This window comes from Bos grunniens, chromosome 10 (genome assembly GCF_055505025.1).
Source record: "Bos grunniens cultivar Pamir isolate PY7600 chromosome 10, Bosgru_T2T1.0, whole genome shotgun sequence".
Classification (NCBI taxonomy): Eukaryota; Metazoa; Chordata; class Mammalia; order Artiodactyla; family Bovidae; genus Bos; species Bos grunniens.
The window spans coordinates 76,489,950-76,511,834 of record NC_141174.1 but is presented as its reverse complement, the minus strand read 5'-3'; the positions used below and the strand labels follow the sequence as shown (position 1 = coordinate 76,511,834).

The 21,885-nt window shown below is 38.8% G+C and overlaps 3 protein-coding genes and 1 pseudogene across 3 annotated transcripts; 2 read left to right on the top strand and 2 right to left on the bottom strand.

Moving 5' to 3' along the window:
* Positions 1–350: 350 nt before the first annotated feature.
* Positions 351–1,457, top strand: LOC147364936 (olfactory receptor 11H6-like). The gene has a single exon (XM_086322120.1). The coding sequence runs from the start codon at positions 360–362 to the stop codon at positions 1,302–1,304; it is 945 nt and encodes a 314-aa protein (XP_086178246.1). The 5' UTR covers positions 351–359; the 3' UTR covers positions 1,305–1,457.
* Positions 1,458–2,638: 1,181 nt separating this feature from the next.
* On the top strand, positions 2,639–4,310 carry LOC147364935 (polypeptide N-acetylgalactosaminyltransferase 1 pseudogene; annotated as a pseudogene).
* An 8,566-nt stretch (positions 4,311–12,876) lies between these two features.
* On the bottom strand, positions 12,877–13,827 carry LOC147364934 (olfactory receptor 11H7). Its single transcript, XM_086322119.1, has one exon. It carries the CDS (start codon positions 13,819–13,821, stop codon positions 12,877–12,879), a length of 945 nt encoding a protein of 314 aa, XP_086178245.1. The 5' UTR covers positions 13,822–13,827.
* A 6,746-nt stretch (positions 13,828–20,573) lies between these two features.
* LOC147364933 (olfactory receptor 11H6) lies at positions 20,574–21,567 on the bottom strand. Its single transcript, XM_086318878.1, has one exon. It carries the CDS (start codon positions 21,495–21,497, stop codon positions 20,574–20,576), a length of 924 nt encoding a protein of 307 aa, XP_086175004.1. The 5' UTR covers positions 21,498–21,567.
* Positions 21,568–21,885: the final 318 nt, after the last annotated feature.

Sequence of the window (21,885 nt, the reverse complement as noted above, 5' to 3'; positions counted from 1 at the left end):
CTGAGCAACTTCACGTTCATATTTTATTCTATAGTTAAAAATACATGGTTACCATACTTACTTACATTTGTAAGTATTGTCACTAACCTGAAAGCTGCTTATTGCATAAGATCCTGTCATTGCTGTATCTGAGAAAATACTGAAAGAGGAATGAGAAAGTCCAAAATTCAAAGTCAGATCATATCAAGCATTCTTAAAGTTTGACAGTCTTCAGTAGTATAGTTAGGTTATTATTTAAATAATAAAATAATAGGATCTTGAGGGCTTTAGAACCTTATTAAGAGGAAATATTCCTGAGGACTGAAGAATAAAGTCATCTTTGTGATGGTAATTTTTTTCTCTTCACCCTTTAGGAAGCCATGAATGTGTCAGGAGTCAACACGGTGACTGAATTCATACTCCTGAGTTTTCCCTGCTCTAGAGAGGTTCAAGTCCTCCTCTTTGTGCTCTTCCCTGTGTCCTACATCCTGACACTGATGGGGAATGGGGCCATTGTCTTTGCAGTGAAGCTGGATCACAGATTCCACACTCCCATGTACACTCTGTTGGCCAACTTCTCATTCCTGGAGATGTGTTACATCAACACCACTGTTCCCAATATGTTAAGGAACTTCCTGTCTGAGACCAAAACCATCTCTTTCACTGCCTGCTTCCTCCAGTTCTACTTCTCCTTCTCCATGGGCACCACTGAGACCTTCTTACTACCCCTCATGGCTTTTGATCGATACTTGGCCATCTGCCGACCTCTCCACTATCCTACCATCATGAGCAGCTGTCTCTGCACGAACTTGGTGGGCCTCTGCTGGGTAACAGCCTTCCTCTGCTATCCAGTCCCTATCTATTTCATCACACAACTCCCCTTTTGTGGCCCCAATACCATTGACCATTTTGTCTGTGACCCTGGTCCCCTTCTGGCCCTGTCCTGCATCCCTGCCCCTGGAATTGAGCTTTCCTGTTCTATATTGAGCTCTCTTATTATCTTTATCACCTTCTTTTTCATTCTTGGGTCTTACACCCTGGTTCTCAGAGCAGTGTTGCGTGTCCCTTCAGCCTCTGGCAGACGTAAGGCCTTCTCCACCTGTGGTTCCCACTTGGTAGTCGTGTCATTATTTTATGGAACCCTCATGGTCATGTACATCAGCCCGACCTCTGGAAAGCCAGCTGGGATACAGAAGATTGTAACCTTGTTCTACTCCTCCTTGACTCCACTTGTTAATCCACTGATCTACAGTCTCCGGAACAAGGACATGAAGGCTGCATTGAGAAAAATTCAGAAGTGCACAAAAATTAGTCAAAGTGAGTGAGAGACCATGAGTGGATCAAGATCAGAATGATTATTTTTACTCATTTCTATTCCCCATTTAAAAATAGGTCTTTATTCATTTGTACCTAAAGATGCAGACTTAAAATGATCTATTGCTGCCTATTCAGTAATAAAATTAGTACACTAAACTAAATCAGACCTCATTGCTAACTCAGATTTAGTGGATGGTAATTTGAATTAAATGTCCTGGATGTCTGGATATTAGACTCTTCTAACCTGGTCTCCAGGAAGCACTTGTGCTTTCATTGGTGATGACCTACCTGGTTCCTGACCTCATGCATTTTTGACCTCTATTAAGTGTATCCATTCTTACACTTGATTTTTCTGACCTAAAGATGTCTGTTCTCTCTGTTCTACTCCTGACGAAGGGTAGCGCATTTACACCTTTTTATCCAGAAAGGTGGAAATAGAAAAACTGAGCCAAAATTTTTACTTAATTAAAATCCAAAAGATTAATAAAAGAATAGATTTGGGAGCTTTTTAAAAGAATAGATTTGCAAGCCTTTTGCCAAATTTCTTAAATGAGAATCTTTAAAGTGGACCCTGGAAATCCTTATTTTAATGTTACTCAAGAAATTCTGGTACACCTAAATCATCACCAGTTCACAGACTAATCTTATAGAGCCACTATTTAAAATAAATACCTGATGGGGAAATAAAAATTGATGTTGGTTGGGAAAAGTGTAAAAAATTATGGTGCATACTACAGATGACTCAAACACTCATGACAGTAGCAGTAGAAGTTACTTTTCCTGCCTCTTCTTAAACCCTCCATTTAAAAATAAGAAATAGAGTACATTTTCTTACCTTTTCTAACTGTGTAAGATAATTAATATACCTGGAAGTAGGCTTACATTTAAAAAAGATTAGTATATGGTGGCTATCCAAATTGGGATAGTTTCACGTGAAGGAAGATGTTGAGTGCACCACCCAAAAAAGGTAAAGGCACACAGAGAGCAAAAGACAGTGATATTTAAGATGCTGAAACAAGACAGATGAAGAGGAAACTGATGACAGGTCCAGGTACTTTGACCTGACCATTTGGTCAAAAATGACTTGCGAGGCCGAGAAGGCGGCGCGGCGGACGGCGGCCCGAGAGTAGCACCCGTATGGTGGCCTGCGGGACTGACGCCGCCGTTTGCGGAGCGAGCTGGAGCTGTGGGACATGTGGATTTGGGATGTGAATTCACTTGAAAAGCCACTTCGGGGTTATGAAAGTGATTTCTGATGAAACTGGATTGGAATAATTTTCATGATCTTTGTATATTTATACACATAATATATTTTAAAATTTTGCCTTTGACTTAAAGTGCCATGAGAAAATATGCATACTACAAGATGGTCCTAGCCACCTTCTGGATTTGGGTACTCTTGGATATGTTCCTGCTGCTTTACTTCAGTGAATGCAACAAATGTGATGGAAAAAAAAAAGAGAGAGAACTTCCTGCTGGGGATGTTCAAGAGCCCATACAAAAGCCTCATGAAGGCCCTGGAGAAATGGGGAAACCAGTCGTCATTCCTAAAGAGGATCAAGAAAAGATGAAAGAGATGTTTAAAGTCAGTCAGTTCAATTTAATGGCAAGTGAGATGATTGAACTCAACAGGTCTTTACCAGATGTTAGGTTAGAAAGGTGTAAAACAAAGGTGTATCCACATAACCTTCCTACAACCAGTGTGGTGATTGTTTTCCGTAAATGAGGGTTGGAGCACACTTCTGCAAACTGTTTATAGCATCATTAATCACTTACCAAGACACATGCTAGAAGAAATTATTCTAGTAGATGATGCCAGTGAAAGAGACATTTTGAAAAGATCTCTAGAGAGCTATGTGAAAAAATTAAAAGTACCTGTTCACGTCATTCAAATGGAGCAACATTCTGGATTGATCAGAGCTAAGTTAAGAGGCACTGCTGTATCTCAAGGCAAAGTGATCACCTTTTTAGATGTGCACTGTGAGTGCACAGTGGGGTGTGGAGCCTCTCTTAGCCAGTATCAAACATGGCAGGAAGACAGTGGTCTGTCCTATCACAGATGTGATCAGTGATGATACTTTTGAGTACATGGCAGGTTCTGACATGACCTATGGTGGACTCAACTGGAAACTCCACTTTTCGCTGGTATCCCATTCCCCAAAGAGAAATGGACAGAAGGAAAGGTGATCAGATTTCCTGTGAGAACACGTACAATAGCAGGGAGTCTTTTTTCTATAGACAGAGATTAGTTTCAGGAAATTGGAACATATGATGCTGGAATGGATATTTGGGGAGGACGAAACCTAGAAATTTCCTTTAGGATTTGGCAGTGAGGAAGAACTTTGGCGATTGTTACTTGCTCACATGTTGGACATGTGTTTTGGAAAGCTAAACCTTACACATTTCCAGGAAGAAGAGTATCAATAAAAATAAGAGACGACTTGCAGAAGTATGGATGGATGAATTCAAGAATTTCTTCTATATAATTTCTCCAGGTGTTACAAAGGTAGGTTATGGAGCTATATCATCAAGACTTGGTCTAAGGCACAAACTCGAATGCAGACCATTCACTTTGTACCTAGAGAATATTTATCCTGATTCTCAGATTTCACATCACTATTTCTCTTTGGGAGAGATACGAAATGTGGAAACAAATCAGAGCCTAGATAACATGGCTAGAAAAGAGATTGAAAAAGCTGGGATTTAAGTGTCATGGTATGGGAGGTAATCAGGTTTTCTCTTACACTGCCAACAAAGAAATTAGAACAGATGACCTTTGCTTGGATGTGTCCAAACTTAATGACCCAGTCACAATGCTCAAATGCCACCACCTAAAAGGCAACCAGCTTTGGGAGTATGACCCAGTGAAATTGACCTTGTAGCATCTGAATAGTAACCAGTGCCTGGATAAAGCCACAGATGAGGACAGCCTTGTGCCCAGCATCAGAGACTGCAATGGAAGCCGGTTCCAGCAGTGGCTTATTCGAAATGTCACCCTTCCAGAAATATTCTGAGACCACATTTTCAAAAAAAAGGAAAACATAAGGATTGACTGGGCTACCTCAGCATACATTTCTGCCACATTCTTAAGTAGCAAAAAAAGGAGAAGTGCTTTCCTCCTACAGGATGTAAGGTTTTTCAGCCATTAAAACTTTAGACTGCCCTCACCTTCCCTAGCTCTGAAGGTCTTCCTGTCCAAGGACATGCAACTACATAGTAGCGAGACTGTGCACACTGATGTTTACAAGATTGCAAGAGTGGTTCATCAAGAATCATCATAAAGAATACTCAGACTGAAACAGTCTATGCACTGTGCTTTCCAGAGAGCTGCACCTTTTATGGTTTGCTTGCATATCAGTGATCTCTGTTGAATGTGCTGTCCTAATGAAGAGACGTCTAAGAATTTTTTTCTGATTAGAACTGGTAGCCGGTATATTAAATACTGATATAAAAATAAATGAAAAAGAACTGGAGCCAGATTCAGAAGCATGAAAACATTTTTAAGATTTAAGAAACAAACTGTATTAAACAGGATTTAATGGAAATTAAAACAGAACTACGAGAAGTACAATTTGTTATAGTATAGTATCAAATTTCTATATAGATTTCATATCTCAGTGGGGAAAAATAACAGATTCCCTCGACATTCATTCTGTTGTCATTGGAACTGTAGTTTTTAATTGCCTTCAAAAAATGGAGATTTAAAGTTGTGACTGATCTTACTGAACAAGTTAGATATCTCAGCTGTTCTTGGGTCAACCAGCTTACAGGCTTTCCTCTCACACACACAAATTTCTTATTAGAGTTTCAACTTCCTGACTTGATTCAACTGATTATGCTTTACACCCAAGATTCATACTACTGTATTACAGATTTGTTTTCACAGCAATAAATCTTCTGTTCTTTGTTTATGATTCCACTCAACAAAAGGCCTGCAGAAGTGATCTGTAATTTGGGTATTTGGAGATGGTATGTTTGATGGCTTTTTGGAGAACACTTTTCACTCCATGTGCAGATGTGCTTCATTGTCAAGTGCATATTTAGATTAGGTTCTTGAATTGTAATGCTGATCTGCTGCTTTTTTTTTTTTTTAACAAAATCCGACTCAATATGTAAAAAAAAAAATCACTTGGCATCTGGGGTTGGTACATTTCATTCATTCATTTAAAGACAATTATTTACCTCCTTATGTGCACTGGGTTTGTATCAGTGTAGAAGATCAGGTCCCTGCCTTTGAGAAGCTTACATTCTTGTCAGAGAGACAGATAATAAGCAATTAAAGCTTAATAAGCACATTTGGATAGACAGAAACTTCTTTGACCTGCAAAGAGCATTTTCAAAAACCTAATAGCTAGCATTATATTAATACTTAGTGGTGAAACTGAAATCTTGTCCCATAAACTCAGAATCAAGGCAAAAATGTCTGTTCTTACCACTTCTATTCAACATTGTATTGGAAGTGTTAGTGCAATCACACAAAGAAAAGAAATAAATGGCATCTACATTGATAGAAGTACATTGTTTTTCATTGGCTATGAAATGATAATCTATATAGAAAATTCAATGAAATCTACAAAAAGGCTACTAGAATTAATAAGTGGGTGTAAACTATAAACTTCAGTGAAACAGAGTTAGGCAACCAGAAAGGAAACTTTCTTGCCCTGCCACTGTAGTAGAGCCCAGCAGTAAGATAACCTCCTCTTCTATCCTGGCAAGCACTCAGCCCATGAAAAACCATGGATTCTGTTTTCTGTAGCCTTCTCCTTCCCTTGACCATGTAGGGAGCTGATGTGGGTCATCATGATTGCAGACACTGAATTGCAATTCTAGGCTGATCCTGAATAAACTCCTTTTTTTCCTGGAGAAATATCTGGCAGTCTATTTGTTTCAAGTCAACATGAATTTTGAAAGATTTTAAGATCAAAAACATCTTGTATTCTACATACAGGTACTAGTGACAAGCAGAGACTGATACATTAAAATGCCATTTATAGTAGCTTCAAAAATATTAAATAGAGATAACCTTGATAAAAGATATGAAAAAATAATAGCTATGAGAAATTAAGAATTTTGGAGTAGGAAATTGCAACCCACCCAAGTATTCCTACCTGGAAAATTCCATTTACAAAGGTAAACCTGATAAAAGATATGAAAGACCTATACAATGGAAACCAAAAACACAGCTGTGGGAAATGAAAGGCAAATAAATGTAAAAATATAACTTGTTCATGGGTTGGAAACCAGTATTGATGTGGAGAAAATGGAAGCCTCCTACACTGTTGGTGGGAATGTAAATTGGTACAACCACTATGGAGAACAGTATGGAGGTTCCTTAAAAAAACTAAAAATAGTACTACTATATGATTCAGCTTCCTTGGTGGCTCAGTAAAGAATCCGCCTGCAATGCAGGAGACTGGCTGCAATGCAGGAGATCCAAATTTGATCCTTGGATTGGAAAGATCCCTTGGAGAAGGAATTGGCAACTCACTTCAGTTTCCTTGCCTGGGAAATCCCATGGAGAGAGGAGCCTGGTAGGCTGCAGTCTGTGGGGTGGCAAGAGTCAGACACAACTTAGAGACTAAACCACTACCACCATCGCCATATGATTCAGCAGTCTCACTCCTGGGAATATATCCAGAGAAAACCGTAAATCAGAAAGATACATGTAACCAATGCTCTATGCAGCACTATTTACAATAACCAAGACAGGGAAGTAACATAAATGTCCATCAAGAGAGGAATGGATAAAGAAGATGTGGTACATATACACAATGGAATGTTGCTGCTGCTGCTGCTGCTAAGTCGCTTCAGTCGTGTCCGACTCTGTGCGACCCCATAGATGGCGGCCCACCAGGCTCCCCCGTCCCTGGGATTCTCCAGACAAGAACACTGGAGTGGGTTGCCATTTCCTTCTCCAGTGTATGAAAGGGAAAAGTGAAAGTGAAGTCGCTCAGTCCGACTCTTCGCGACCCCATGGTCTGTAGCCTACCAGGCTCCTCCATCCATGGGATTTTCCAAGCAAGAATACTGGAGTGGGGTGCCATTACCTTTTCCACAATGGAATGTTACTCAGCCATAAATAAGAACAAAATAATGCCATTTACAGCAACATGGATAGATGTAGAGATTATTATACTAAGTGACATAAGTCAGAGACATATCATATGATATCACTTATATATGGAATCTAAAAAATGGTACAAATGAACTTATTTACAAAACAGTAACAGACTTACAGACTTTGAAAACTTATGGTTACCAAAGGAGGAACATGGTAAGGGGGAAGGGATAAATTAGGAATTTTGGATTAGTGTGTACACACTGCTATATATAAAATAGGTAATCAACAAGGACCTACTGTGTAGCACAGGGAACTCTACTCAATATTCTATAATAACCTACATGGAAAATGAATCTGAAAAAGAATGGATATATGCATATGTATAACTGAATCACTTTGCTGTATACCTGAAACTAACACAGCATTGTAAATCAACTATACTCCAATATAAAATAAAAAATTTTAAAAATTGAGGTATAGAAATTATTCACAAAATTATATGTTTCAGGTGGAAAAGAGATTATCCTTCATTTAAAGTTATAAAATGTTGGCTATAATTCCCTGTGCTGTACAATATATGCTTGTAACTTATTTATCTACAGAGAAATTTGTACCCTTTATCTATAGAAATTTGTACCCTACCACTGTCTTGCCCATCCCCTTTTCCCTCACCCCACTGATAACCACTACTGTAGTTTGGTCTATGTATTTATGAGTCTGTTTCTGTTATGTTCATTCATTTTTCTTTTATTTTTAGGCTTCACATATAAATGATAACATATAGTATTTGTCTTTCTCTGTCTTGACTTATTTAACTAAGCTAATATCCTCCAGATCCATACATGATGTTGAAAATGGCAAAATTTCATTTTCTTTATGGCTGGATGGTATTTCATTGTGTGTGTGTATCACATCTTATTTATTCATTCATCTGTTGCTGGGTGCTCATGTCTGCTTCCATATATTGGTTATTGTAAATAATGCTGCTTTGAACATTTGGGGTGCATGAATCTTTTAGAATGAGTATTTTTGCTTCCTTTGGATATAGCTGGAGTGAAATTTCTGGGAGACAGTTTGACAGCTTCTTACAAAGTTAAGCATGCGTGTCCCATTTGATAAAGCAATTTCACCCTTAGTTTTTTGCCCAAAATAAAAAATGGATATCCCCCCAAAAGACTTGTACACAAATGTTTCTATAAGTTTACTTCTAATGACCAATAATTGGAAACAAGCCAATGTCCATCAGTAGGTGAATGGATAAATTCCTCTCTGAGTTGAATCTGTCTTGGGACCTATTGGCTTCATGTACCTGTATGACTATATCTTTCCTAGGTTGGGAAGTTTTCAGCTATTATTTCTTGTTTATAAAATTTATTGATTTATTTTATTTTTGGCTGTGCTGAGTCTTCATTGCTGTACATGGGCTTTCTCTAGTTGTGGCAAGTGGGGCTACTCTGTAGTCGTGATGCCTGGGCTTCTCATTGTGATGGCCTCTCTTGTTGTGGAGTGTGGGCGTAGTTGCTCCACGGCATTTGAAATCTTCCCTGCTGCTGCTGTTAACTCACTTCAGTCGTGTCCGACTCTGCGCGACCCCATAGACGGCAACGCACCAGGCTCCCCTGTCCCTGGGACTCTCCAGGCAAGAGTACTGGAGTGGGGTGCCTTTCCCTACTAGGGGTCAAACAGATTTCCCCTGCACTGCAAGGTGAATTCTTAACCACTAGACCACCATGAAAGCCCTAGTGTGTCTAATATTTGTCTCAATTGATATCCTTTGCCCTGGGCGGCAGTGACTGGTTAATTTGCCTTTTTGTGTTTTTGAGGAATATCCTCCATGTGGCTGTTTCTCTGAAAGAATTCTAAGTTAGGTGAAATGAAGGCAAACCCTCTGTTGAAATGTTTTAGGGAACCCCTAGATAGGTCAAAACAAACAGGAAACTTTTGAGAATGAGGTCCATTCTGTTTCCTCTGGAACCAGGAATCCCTTCTAGGAATATGGCCTGCTATCCTTAAAATGCTTCTGAGCTGAGGCGATCTGGGCAAAGGTGATGTGGAGAAGGTAAGCTAAAATGTCACAGGGTTCTCCTACCATGTTTTGTTTGCCTTTTTTTTTTGATGAGTATTCATTTGGTTGTTGCAAATTTTTGAATATTTTCCAAAATTTTAATAAAGCTGTTTCTGATCATTTTTTGCCTGTATTTTCAGTTTCTCTGTAGAGAATGGGTCTTTGGAGTTTCCTGCTCTATCATTTTTACTGAGAGATGAGTGGTAAAGCTTAAGAAAAGCAAGAGAATTAACAGAAAAATTCTCTTTTCCCCTTTGTTGCATAGGGAGATTGATTTTGGTGACAGGTTCACAGGATGCTAATAAAATGTTGATAATATTCCATGTTTTTCTACTGTGAATAAGAAATTCAAAGATATTTCTGAATTTCATATTCTTTAAACTTATAAAATTCTTTATAAATTACATAGATGTATATGTATGCATGGCATATCATATAATTTAAAAATGAAATTGTGATAGATTTATTATTGTCTCTAACAAGATCCTTCCTAGAACTGTTTTTTTTTTTTTTTTTTTTAATATCTTGAACCTATGTGAGAACAAGGCAGTTTAAAAATGAATCTAGCAATAGGGGAAAAATTAATGTAACTGTAGCCTACCAGACTCTGCTGTCCATGGAATTCTCCAGGCAAGAATACTGGAGTGGGTTGCCATTTCCTTCTCCAGAGGATCTTCCCTACCCAGGGATCAAACCTGGGTCTCTCACATTGCAGGCAGATTCTTTACCATCTGAGCCACCAGGAAAGCCCTATTGTTTATTCACAAAGAAGACAATATTAAGTTATGAGGCATATATGTTTGTATTCATTTGATTAGAAAGTTATAAAATTTTAAGAGAATTAAAAATATTTATATATTATAATCAGTTTAAAGAAATTAAAACCATTGTATGTGTATGCATTTGCATGCTTATGTATGTTAGAAACTGACCAGTATTAAACTTGTTATTTGTAGGAAATGGGATTGTGAGAAAGAAGGATGGGAACATTTACCCTTAATTTTACACTTGTATGTATTGTTTGAAAATTTTATGACAAGTGTACATTGTTTTGTAATAAAAGCACACATCAAAATGTAGTTTTAAAACCAGATAGTATCTTAAATATTTAAAATGTAAGTAACTAGTTAGCTTTGTGACTAAAACATTTAAATCTAGTGAGGACTGATCAAAAACTAGTTCACTCATCCATTTCCCAAAACTGCTTCTTTCACTACCTGCTTACTAGTTAGTTAACATTCTGATGCTTGGGATAAAAATGAAAAATAGTGTCCTTATCTTCAAAGGGCTTATAGTCTAAGGAAAGAGACACAAACACATAATAGACTTACCTCAAAGCATCTGCAAGTACAATGAGGGAATATGACCTGGTGTATTCTAGATGCATTACAGAGGGACACATAGTTGAACCTGGGGATATTAGAAAGGTTTTTCTGGTGGAAGTGATGTGTCAGTTGAATCTTAATGAAAGATATAAATACACATTCAACATCTAGTAAATTGCAACAGTAGGATACTTGTGACCTGTTGAGTTTTATACAAAATATTTCTGTTCCATCTTCAGCTAATAAGTTCAGCTGAGTCATTAAAATATTGGGGCTCAATTAAGGTAGAACTGTGATCGATATTTCAAGCTGTCTTTAGTAGCTTTCCAAGCACATTTTTTGATTCCTTTTCCTATCCTTTTTTAGATCTCTCTACCCACCCTTGAAGCATAGTGCTCTCCAGTTGCCCAGAAGGACTTTCAAAGAGATACTTTTTGGTCTTCAGGTGAGAGTTTTATTCCATTTTGAAACGACAGCATTGTTTAAATATTTGTACTTGTAACTATTTAATCAGATGATTTGGACACTGGAGAGTATAAACATAAAGAAACTAGTTTTTTTGACCATGTCTACTGCAAATTCTTTCTGATGTTCTGTTTGTTTCCACCTGTGGGTATTATCTGGGACAAATATGATAGTTTTTCTGATTACTTTTAGTGTTAATACATGGATTTTTAAAATCCAGGTACAATCTGAAACCAAATTTTAATTTTTTGTACAAATTAAAACGTATTCCTCAAGACAGTCTGACTCAAGCTTCTACTTCTTTTGATCTGCTTCTTTCCCCTCTGCTCTTTCATCTCTCCCTTCCCACAAGTCTATACTGCCTCTGGTTACTTTAGGTTTGAGAGGGGAGAGAAGTAATGGTAGAAAGGCTTCTCCTTTACTGGTATTGTTGTATTACAGGCGTGACAAAAGTTTGTATGTTAATTTTCATTTCATGGATTTATTTATTTTTTTGGTGAGGAGGGGAGCACCCTAAACTTAAGTTCCCCAATATGGGCAATACTTCATTGACTGACTACTTATTATTTCTTTCATTACTGGATTCTAGTGACCCATTCCATTTAGACTAACTTTGGGGATTGCCTTACTTCTCCAAGTAGTACTTTTGGGAGAGATCTCTTTCAAGATGTTTCATATTTGTTACCTTCTATGAGTTTCAACTAGGCCAAAAATTTCTGTATTTGTGATATTATTGGTGAGAATTCAGTTTCCTCCAGTTATAGCCCAGTTCTTCCTACTTTGCTCTCATAGCCAGCTCTTTCATAGTCTTTACATTTTTTTTCCCCAGGTGTGAACTAGGGACAGAACATGTGTCTCTTAAACTCCAGGGGACAAGGCCAAGCCCTCTGAGTGGATCTCTTGATGTAATTTTAATTTTCCTTAGAGGATTGCATACTGACAACTCACCAACAATATTCTTACTCATAGTTTCAACCAAACTTCTAGCCCTCCCCTTGTATACTATTGATGAAGACGATGAACTAAAAATTGTAACACTGCTTAATAATCTTTTAGTGTATTCGACAGTGATGTGTGGGGTTTTGCCAAAAATTCAGGACAATGGACATCTTATGAGTTATGTGTCTTTAAAAAAATGTATATGGTATGCCAGGTCTTAGCTGCGGCACATGGAATCTTTGTTGCCCGGTGCTGGATCTTTAGTTGCGCTTTGCAAGATCTAGTTCCCTGACCAGGGATCTCACCTGGGGCCCTTGCACTGGGAGCACAGAGTCTTAACCACAGGACCACCAGGGAAGTCCCTGTGTTATGTGTCCTTTAAACAAAGTGTTAGACAGTCATGTAAGCAAATAACCAATTTGACTTGTATCTTTTAAAGTTGTGTGGCCAGAGATTTCACATTGAAAAAGTTGAAATCTTCCTGGAAGCAAATATTAAGAATTTTTAAGAGTTATTTTTACCATATGGTCAGGTGGCAGTCTCTTCCTATGGAACCACATTTAGGAAACTAAAAGTGCATCAGAATATAATCAAATATGTGATGAATCTTGCTGTTCACAAAAGCACCATGATGACTGTGAATAGAACCAAATCGGTTTGGATTGGAAGAAGAGGATTATTTTACCACTTGCAGGAAGAGAGTCATCGAGTTTCACAAAACCTTTTCATGAAGTTTGCATAATTCTCATTGCACAGAGGACCTGACGGAGGGCAAATTTCATGTCCCTATTGCGTAGGCTGTAGATGAGGGGATTTAAGACTGGTGTCACTACAGAGTATATCAGTGTGATGATTTTATGCGTAGTAACTGAGTTGCCAGATGTGGGGCTCACGTACATCACCATAATGGTTCCATAGAACAGAGATACAACAACTAAGTGGGATCCACAGGTAGAGAAGGCCTTTCGCTGCCCAGCTGAGGAAGGAACCCGAAGCACAGCTCTGAGCACCAAGGTATAGGATCCAAGGATGTACAAAATGGTCAGAATGATGATAAGAGAGCTCACAGAATGGAATACATGCTCTATTATGGGTGAGCTGGCACAGGACAATGCCATCAGAGGGTCCACATCACACAGAAAGTGATCAATGATGTTGGGACCACAATAGGGTAGTTGAGAAATGAAGAGAATAGGAACTGAATGTCCTAAGAAACCAGTGAGCCAACAAAGAGACACTAGAATGGCACAGAGCTTCCCAGTCATGATGGTGGGATAGTGCAGTGGACGACAGATGGCAAGGTAGCGATCATAAGCCATGACACAGAGGAAGAAGCATTCAGTTGTGCCCAGGGAAAAGAAGAAGTAGAATTGAGTGAAGCAACCAGAGAAGGATATGGTTTTGGTTTTGGAAAGAAAATTGACCAGCATATTGGGGACTGTGCAGGTCACATACCAGATCTCTAGGAAGGAGAAGTTGGCCAGGAACACGTACATAGGGGTATGGAGTTGGTGGTGCCACCTCACAGCACAAATGATGGCTATGTTCCCAGTTAGAGTCAAGATGTAGATCAACAGAATCATTGAGAAGAAGATGATCTGCATTTTCCAGGGACCAGGAAAGCCCAACAAGACAAACTGTGTCACAGTAGATATCCCTGACTTATTCATGGTCTCCAGACTGTGGAGAGAAGACAGATAGACAACTCACTTTATTGCTAAGGCATTTGAAATTTTTCTTAGGGCAGGCAGTTTGATTCATTCAGGAAAATGTATCAAATATTCTAAAACATGTCTTGGGTAAATCTTGTCCTATTCTGAATAAGCCCTTTGGCCCTGACTCTTTGTAAATGTATAATTCTAGGCTGCTTGAACTTTTCTTTGCCAGTGGACCAAATCTGTTAAATGTCATCTTCTTTTCAAATAAAGAAATCTTGAAATAGAGATAAAAATTATCTGTCTTATGTCTTTCTTTTTTCAGTAAAAGCTTCATATATAAGGGCAATTAATGCCATTTAGTTCAAAATGAGAGGACACATATGCTATCATTTAAAAATAGATTGAATCTGAAACTTCCTACAGATTTAAGTGACTTTAGCTCTGGCATTATTATTTCAGATTCTCTCTCTCTTTTTCTTGAACTATTTTCATTAGGAGATTTTCTATCATTTTTTCCCTATGATATCAGAAGAAAATAAAAAAGAATATTCAGATAATAAATTATTTATATATTTTGCGATCTCTTATTTAAAGACAGTTATATTGCACCACAGCTCATTTACAACTTGGTATTTAATCTTTTATTTTTTGCAGTGAAAGTCATTATTAATCACCCCATTATGATTAATTTCACATAATTTATCACAGGGCTTCCTTGGTTGCTCAGACAGTAAAAAGTCTGCCTGCAATGCAGGAGACCCAGGTTCGTTTCTTGGGTTGGGAAGATCCCCTGGAGAAAGGTATGGCAACCCACTCTAGTATTCTTGCCTGGAAAACCTCATGGACCAAGGAGCTTGGGTGGGCCATAGTCTATGAGGTCGCAAAGAGTTAGACATGACTGAGCCACTAACACTTAATTTATCTGGTTTCATATACACTTAAAATATATGTCATTAAAGATGAATATTCTTTGGAAGGACTGATACTGGAGCTGAAACTCTGATACTCTGGCCACCTGATGTGAAGAACTGACTCATTTGAAAAAACCCTGATGCTGGGAAAGATTGAAGGCAGGAGGAGAAGGGGATGACAGAGAATGAGATGGTTGGATGACATTACCAACTCAATGGACATGAGTTTGAGTAAACTCCAGGAGATGGTGATGGATAGGGAGGCCTGGCATGCTGCAGTCCACGGGGTCGCAAAGAGTCAGACATACTGAATTGAAGGATGAATATAACATATGAGATGTATTGCAAAAAAAAAAAACAAAAAAAAACAAAAAAACACACTAAAATAACCAAGAGACTTCTAAAGCTCTTCTTATTGCTGTCATAAGTTCCCTTAAAATTCACTCTTTGAAAGATTGTATTTTAGTCTGTTTATTTGTTTATGTACTTTGGCCACCTCATGCGAAGAGTTGACTCATTGGAAAAGACTCTGATGCTGGGAGGGATTGGGGGCAGGAGGAGAAGGGGACGACAGAGGATGAGATGGCTGGATGGCATCACTGACCCAATGGACGTGAGTTTGAGTGAACTCCGGGAGTTGGTGATGGACAGTGAGGCCTGGCATGCTGCGATGCATGGGGTTGCAAAGAGTCGGACACGACTGAGCAACTGAACTGAACTGAAAGATATTTATTTATTTGGCTGCACTGGGTTTTAGTTTGGCATGCAGGGTCTTTTGTTGCAGCATAAGAACTCTTAGCTGTGGCATGTGGGGGTCTAGTTCCCTGACCAGGGATTGAACCCAGGCCCCCTGGATTGGTAATTCAGAATCTCAGCCACTGGGCCACCATGGAAGTCCCACTTTATTTAAACAATATCTCTCAATTTTCAAAATAGCAGAAAACAATTGAATCAAAGATGTTTTTAAAAATAATTACTTACCAACATTCCAAAATTTGCCCTTATTTCCTTTAAAATACCATCATCAAAGAAGATATCTTTTTAAGAATCAAACACAACTCAGAATAAAATTCATAATGATGACTTTAACATAATGAAATCTCTAGACATCTTTTAACAAGATATCTTTAGCTTTTTTTTGACTAATAGGAAATTTTCCTTAAAAATGATTTTGGTAAAATGGTATATGAAAGTGAAAGTGAGGTGGTATATACAGAATATTTATAGTATTCATTTAACATAATCAAATAGAAAAAAATTCCTTCTATTCAGCGAGGTTATATATTTAATATATATGTCTTATTTAAAGATAAGCATATTTACAATGATATAGATGTTGCAGGCTCATTAAATTAGTAATGCATAAAGTGAACTATAATCCTCATTAGAAGCAAACATAAGCTTCCCATTGAGCTGGTTGTGTCAGAACAGTTTGTAGTCCTGTGAACAAGAAACCAGGAAGAGAAGGAAATTCAAGGATGGAGGTAAATTCTTTTTAATTTTTTAAACTGGGATGATTATGAAGAGCTAAACTAACTTGCATTGATGCCCATTTTGGTGAGACATTTGAAAGGATGGCTACCCACTACTGGAACCTAGTGCTTTTTAAGCTAGTGTCCACTCTTCTTAACAACACAAGAAAGTGGTGAAACAAAGAGTAGCCACTTACCTCCGAAACAGCAGCAACAGATGACTTGAATTCACAGTCTGAGTCACAGACTATGACTCAAAAGCTTCAAGTATTTGGGCTACAGACCATGTTTTTGACATTAAACAAAACAAAACAAAACAAAACACCTTACAGAAAACTATCACTCAACTGTAGTGAAAGCATTGTAAATTAATTTCACAGATAATTTCCAACATAATTATGAGAAGCAATACTTAATATATTCACCATTAAACCCTAGGTGAATCTCAGTCTTCATGTACACTGATTTGATTTTATTATTAGAAGAATTTCTTAATGCTACTTTTCCTGAAGTTGCAGATGGGTGGACAAATGTGGAGAAGCTAAGAGAGGACACCAAGAAAAGCCCTCCACTTCTATTTTCTCTTGGGTTCAGCCCCAGTGGTTGGAGCCACTTTCATACTATTTTGTTCAAAGTATCTATTGAAGTGATACCATTGCTGATGACCCAGCCACTTCCTAAAAAGGGAAAGACACGTGGATGACTTTGGTACCATTTAGTGAGCTTATTTTGGAGACCGTGAGTTCCATGGTGATCTAAAGTCTCTGAGTTTTTTTTTTTTTGGTTCTTAAGCTGAAAGAGAAACCAATATTCTTTGATACTCAATCTCTTGAGTATATCATATGTATAGATGTATAGGAAAAGAGGCCTACCTGTGGTGTGTAATAGCAGCAGTACCCAGCAGGGAAGATGTCTCCTAAATAGAATGCCGCTTTCCTAGGTCATCCTGGGGAGTCCATAGGCTCTCCTTCACTGGTCTTAATGTGGAAGCCCTGGGTGAGACCCTCATGCGTATCTTATTTCACTTCTCTTGCACCATGAGATTCTGGTGGTCTGCTTCCTACAGAGTATGTTGTAACTATGTGCTGGTCTTCATGTGTGCATCATTTTGGCTGCTGTTGGGAATTCTCAGTTCTTTCTTTCTTAAATGTGATCCTATAACTTTTCATGTTTCCCCTATGGACCTTCTTACTTCTTGCCTGGAGGTTTCATTAATATTTCTGATAGGTTGGCTCATAGGGATTATTAGAAATAAGGTGCTACATTGACTCTGGGGGGACACTGTAGTCTTCTTAAGTCTGTGTTTTTCAAGCAAGTATATGTGATTTTGTGCTGTGGGATACAAAAAGTGCCTCAATAATACCATCTGAGGAAGGGACAGTTTTACTCAGAGGAGATAATTTTGTATTATGCCAAATATATGTATATGCCATGAAACAAAAAGTATAATTTTTAAGATGAAAATTTTAATTTAAAAGAAATATTGTCTCTATATGCCCCATGTTTTCTGACCATTGGTGCCAAACATGCTTTGGTGGTGGAAAGGTTTGATAAAAACTGCATTAGCATATTTCATTGTCTAGCATCAATAGGCCTATCTCCTTATTCTCCCTATGAACACCTAATTTCATTCCCAGTGTGGCCATAACTAAGGAGGTGTTCTCTCATTTTAAGTAGGTTAGCCTCTTAGTGTCTGACTTTCCTGTCACAGCATGGGGTTTGGGCACAAAAATGGAATTTGTTATCGGTATCAGTTCAGTTCAGTTCAGTTCAGTCTCTCAGTCGTGTCCGACTCTTTGTGACCCCATGAATCGCAGCACGCCAGGCCTCCCTGTCCATCACCAACTCCCGGAGTCCACTCAAACTCATGTCCACTGAGTCAGTGATGCCATCCAGCCATCTCATCCTCTGTCGTCCCCTTCTCCTCCTGCCCCCAATCCCTCCCAGCATCAAAGTCTTTTCCAATGAGTCAACTCTTCACATCAGGTGGCCAAAGTACTGGAGTTTCAGCTTCAGCGTCATTCCCTCCAAAGAAATCCCAGGGCTGATCTCCTTCAGAATGGACTGGTTGGATCTCCTTGCAGTCCAAGGGACTCTCAAGAGTCTTCTCCAACACCACAGTTCAAAAGCATCAATTCTTCAGCGCTCAGCTTTCTTCACAGTCCAACTCTCACATCCGTAGATGACCACAGGAAAAACTATAGCCTTGATTAGACGGACCTTTGTTGGCAAAGTAATGTCTCTGCTTTTGAATATGCTATCTAGGTTGGTCATAAATTTCCTTCCAAGGAGTAAGCGTCTTTTAATTTCATGGCTTCAATCACCATCTACAGTGATTTTGGAGCCCAGAAAATAAAGTCTGACACTGTTTCCACTGTTTCCCCATCTATTTCCCATGAAATGATGGGAACAGATGCCATGATCTTCGTTTTCTGAATGTTGAGCTTTAAGCCAACTTTTTCACTCTCCACTTTCACTTTCATCAAGAGGCTTTTTAGTTCCTCTTCACTTTCTGCCATAAGGGTGGTGTCATCTGCATATCTGAGGTTATTGATATTTCTCCTGGCAATCTTGATTTCCAGCTTGTGTTTCTTCCAGTCCAGCGTTTCTCATGATGTACTCTGCATAGAAGTTAAATAAGCAGGGTGACAGTATACAGCCTTGACGTACTCCTTTTCCTATTTGGAACCAGTCTGTTGTTCCATGTCCAGTTCTAACTGTTACTTCCTGACCTGCATATAGGTTTCTCAAGAGGCAGGTCAGGTGGTCTAGTATTCCCATCTCTTTCAGAATGTTCCACAGTTTATTGTGATCCACACAGACAAAGGCTTTGGCATAGTCAATAAAGCAGAAATAGATGTTTTTCTGGAACTCTCTTGCTTTTTTGATGATCGAGTGGATGTTGGCAATTTGATCTCTGGTTCCTCTGCCTTTTCTAAATCCAGCTTGAACATCTGGAAGTTCAAGGTTCATATATTGCTGAAGCCTGGCTTGGAGAATTTTGAGCATTACTTTACTAGCGTGTGAGATGAGTGCAATTGTGCAGTAGTTTGAGCATTCTTTGGCATTGCCTTTCTTTGGGATTGGAATGAAACTGACCTTTTCCAGTCCTGTGGCCACTGCTGAGTTTTCCAAATTTGCTGGCATATTGAGTGCAGCACTTTCACAGCATCATCTTTCAGGATTTGAAAGCTCAACTGGAATTCCATCACCTCCACTAGCTTTGTTGGTAGTGATGCTTTCTAAGGCCCACTTGACTTCACATTCCAGGATGTCTGGCTCTAGGTCAGTGATCACACCATCGTGTTTATCTTGGTTGTGAAGGTCCTTTTTGTACAGTTCTTCTGTGTATTCTTGCCACCTCTTCTTAATATCTTCTGCTTCTTTTAGGTCCATACCATTTCTGTCCTTTATCGAGCCCATCTTTGCATGAAGTGTGCCCTTAGTATCTCTAATTTTCTTGAAGAGATCTCATCTTTCCCATTCTGTTGTTTTCCTCTAATTCTTTGCATTGATCACTGAGGAAGGCTTTCTTACCTCTTCTTGCTATTCTTTGGAACTCTGCATTCAGATGCTTATATCTTTCCTTTTCTCCTTTGCTTTTCGCTTTAATTTCCTCTAAATATTTTTCTTAGACTTTGTCTGATAGCCTTCTGAGAAGCACAAAAATATGTTTAAGGCATTGTTACTCCATACAATATGTGGTTATGGGATTGTCACAATGGATTTAGGAGGAAGCACTGTGAGTAAAAATGCACAATTGGGAGAAAGATTATTCAAGGCAAAATAAGAAGATTGATCATTGTGAAGTGCAGGGCCTTTGTGGATAAGCAGGAGAGAAGACTGAATGGAATATCTATTGAGTGAGCACTTGGAAGGCAGGAAGAAGAGTTTGTACTTTATCTGTAAGTGATAGAGGTATGAAGTATACTCTGTTTTTGGTGTGACGACAACCTCAAACAATGGATAATATCCATCACTATGTAGTTTATTTGGTGGCCTGTTGACCCATTTTCTTTAAGAATACTTATTTTCTGAATTTAGAGAATTGCACCCATTCTTGAAAGGCTCCCAGTATGCATTCATTTGATTCTTTCACCAGATAAGGTTAAACCAGCAAAGATACATCACACTTACATAAAAAAATATCTATCTATATAATAACACCATATAATTACTCAGTGATTTTGTACATGTTTAAAATGTTTATTCAGCATTTATCATTGAAGAGCTGAACTTGAACTGCTAAGGAACTGTGAAAAACAAGACTTTCCCTTTCTTGTGAGCCAAAATATGACTTATTGTAGCCATTCTCTATCATTGTTACTATAAATAGTTAAGGTCAGAAATGACTAATTCTGCTTCTTTTTTTAAAGATGTCTCAGTTTTGATTAATTCTTAATCCCAGGACTTTCTTTAGGGCATCTTTCATGTCTTTGTTTCGGAGACTGTAGATAAGTGGATTTAAGAGCGGAGTCACTGCTGAGTATACCAAAGTGATGATTTTTTGCATTCCTGCTGGGTTTCCTGATGTTGGGCTCACATACATCACCATAAGGGTTCCATAGAACAAAGACACCACCATCAGGTGGGACCCGCATGTGGAGAAAGCTTTAGTTCTACCAGCATGAGAGGGAAAACGAAGCACAGCTCTGAGTACCAGAGTATAAGATCCCAAGATGGAAAGGAAGGGGCCAAAAATAATCACTGAGTTGAAGGTGTAGCAAATAAGCTCAGTGGAAGGAGCAGGGATGCAGGCCAGTGCAAACAATGGGCCTGGGTCACACACAAAGTGGTCGATGATGTTGGGTCCACAGAAGGGAAGTTGGGAGATAAGGACAATGGGGACTGGATAGCAGAGAAATCCACTCACCCAACAAACACAGACTAGGACCACACAGAACTTCCCAGTCATGATGGAGGGGTAATGCAGTGGGCAACAGATGGCCAGGTACCGATCATAGGCCATAACTGATAGGAAGAAACACTCCGTTGTACCAAGTGAAAAAAAGAAATAGAATTGGATGAAGCAGCCAGTGAAGGAGATGGTCTTGGTGTCAGAGAGGATGTTGATCAGCATGCTTGGGACAGTGGAGGAAACATACCAGATCTCTAGGAAGGCAAAGTTTCCCAAGAAGATGTACATGGGCGTGTGAAGCCGCCTGTCCCATTTCACTGCACAGACAACAGCCCCATTCCCCAGCAGCGTCAGGAGATAGACCACCAGGATTAATGAGAAGAAGAACATCTGCATCTCCCTTTCACCAGGGAAACCCAGAAGGACAAACTCAGTCACAAAATGCATTGTTGTGTTCTGGGATCCCAAAGCTGTTAGAGAAACTGAAGTTAACAGAGCAGTGAATAATCACGAACATTTGTAGGTTTTGCTAACAAATAGCTTGGAAAGGTACAAAGGTTGGGGTTGCAAAGAGTTGGACACAACTGAGCAACTAACACTTTCATTTTTCACTTTCACTTTCAATATCCATTTGAGCAGCAGGGAGGAGAATGCTTTATCCTTTTTTGTTTGTTTGTTTTAATAGATAAGAAAATGGAATATCAGAGATTTAACGAGTTTACGTGAATGTGCAAAACCAGTAACTTCTAGATACACTGGCCTATTTGGAGACTGGTTTGAAACAAATCCCACTTCATTTCAAATATTGCTATAACCCTGAGTCTTAGTAATGTTT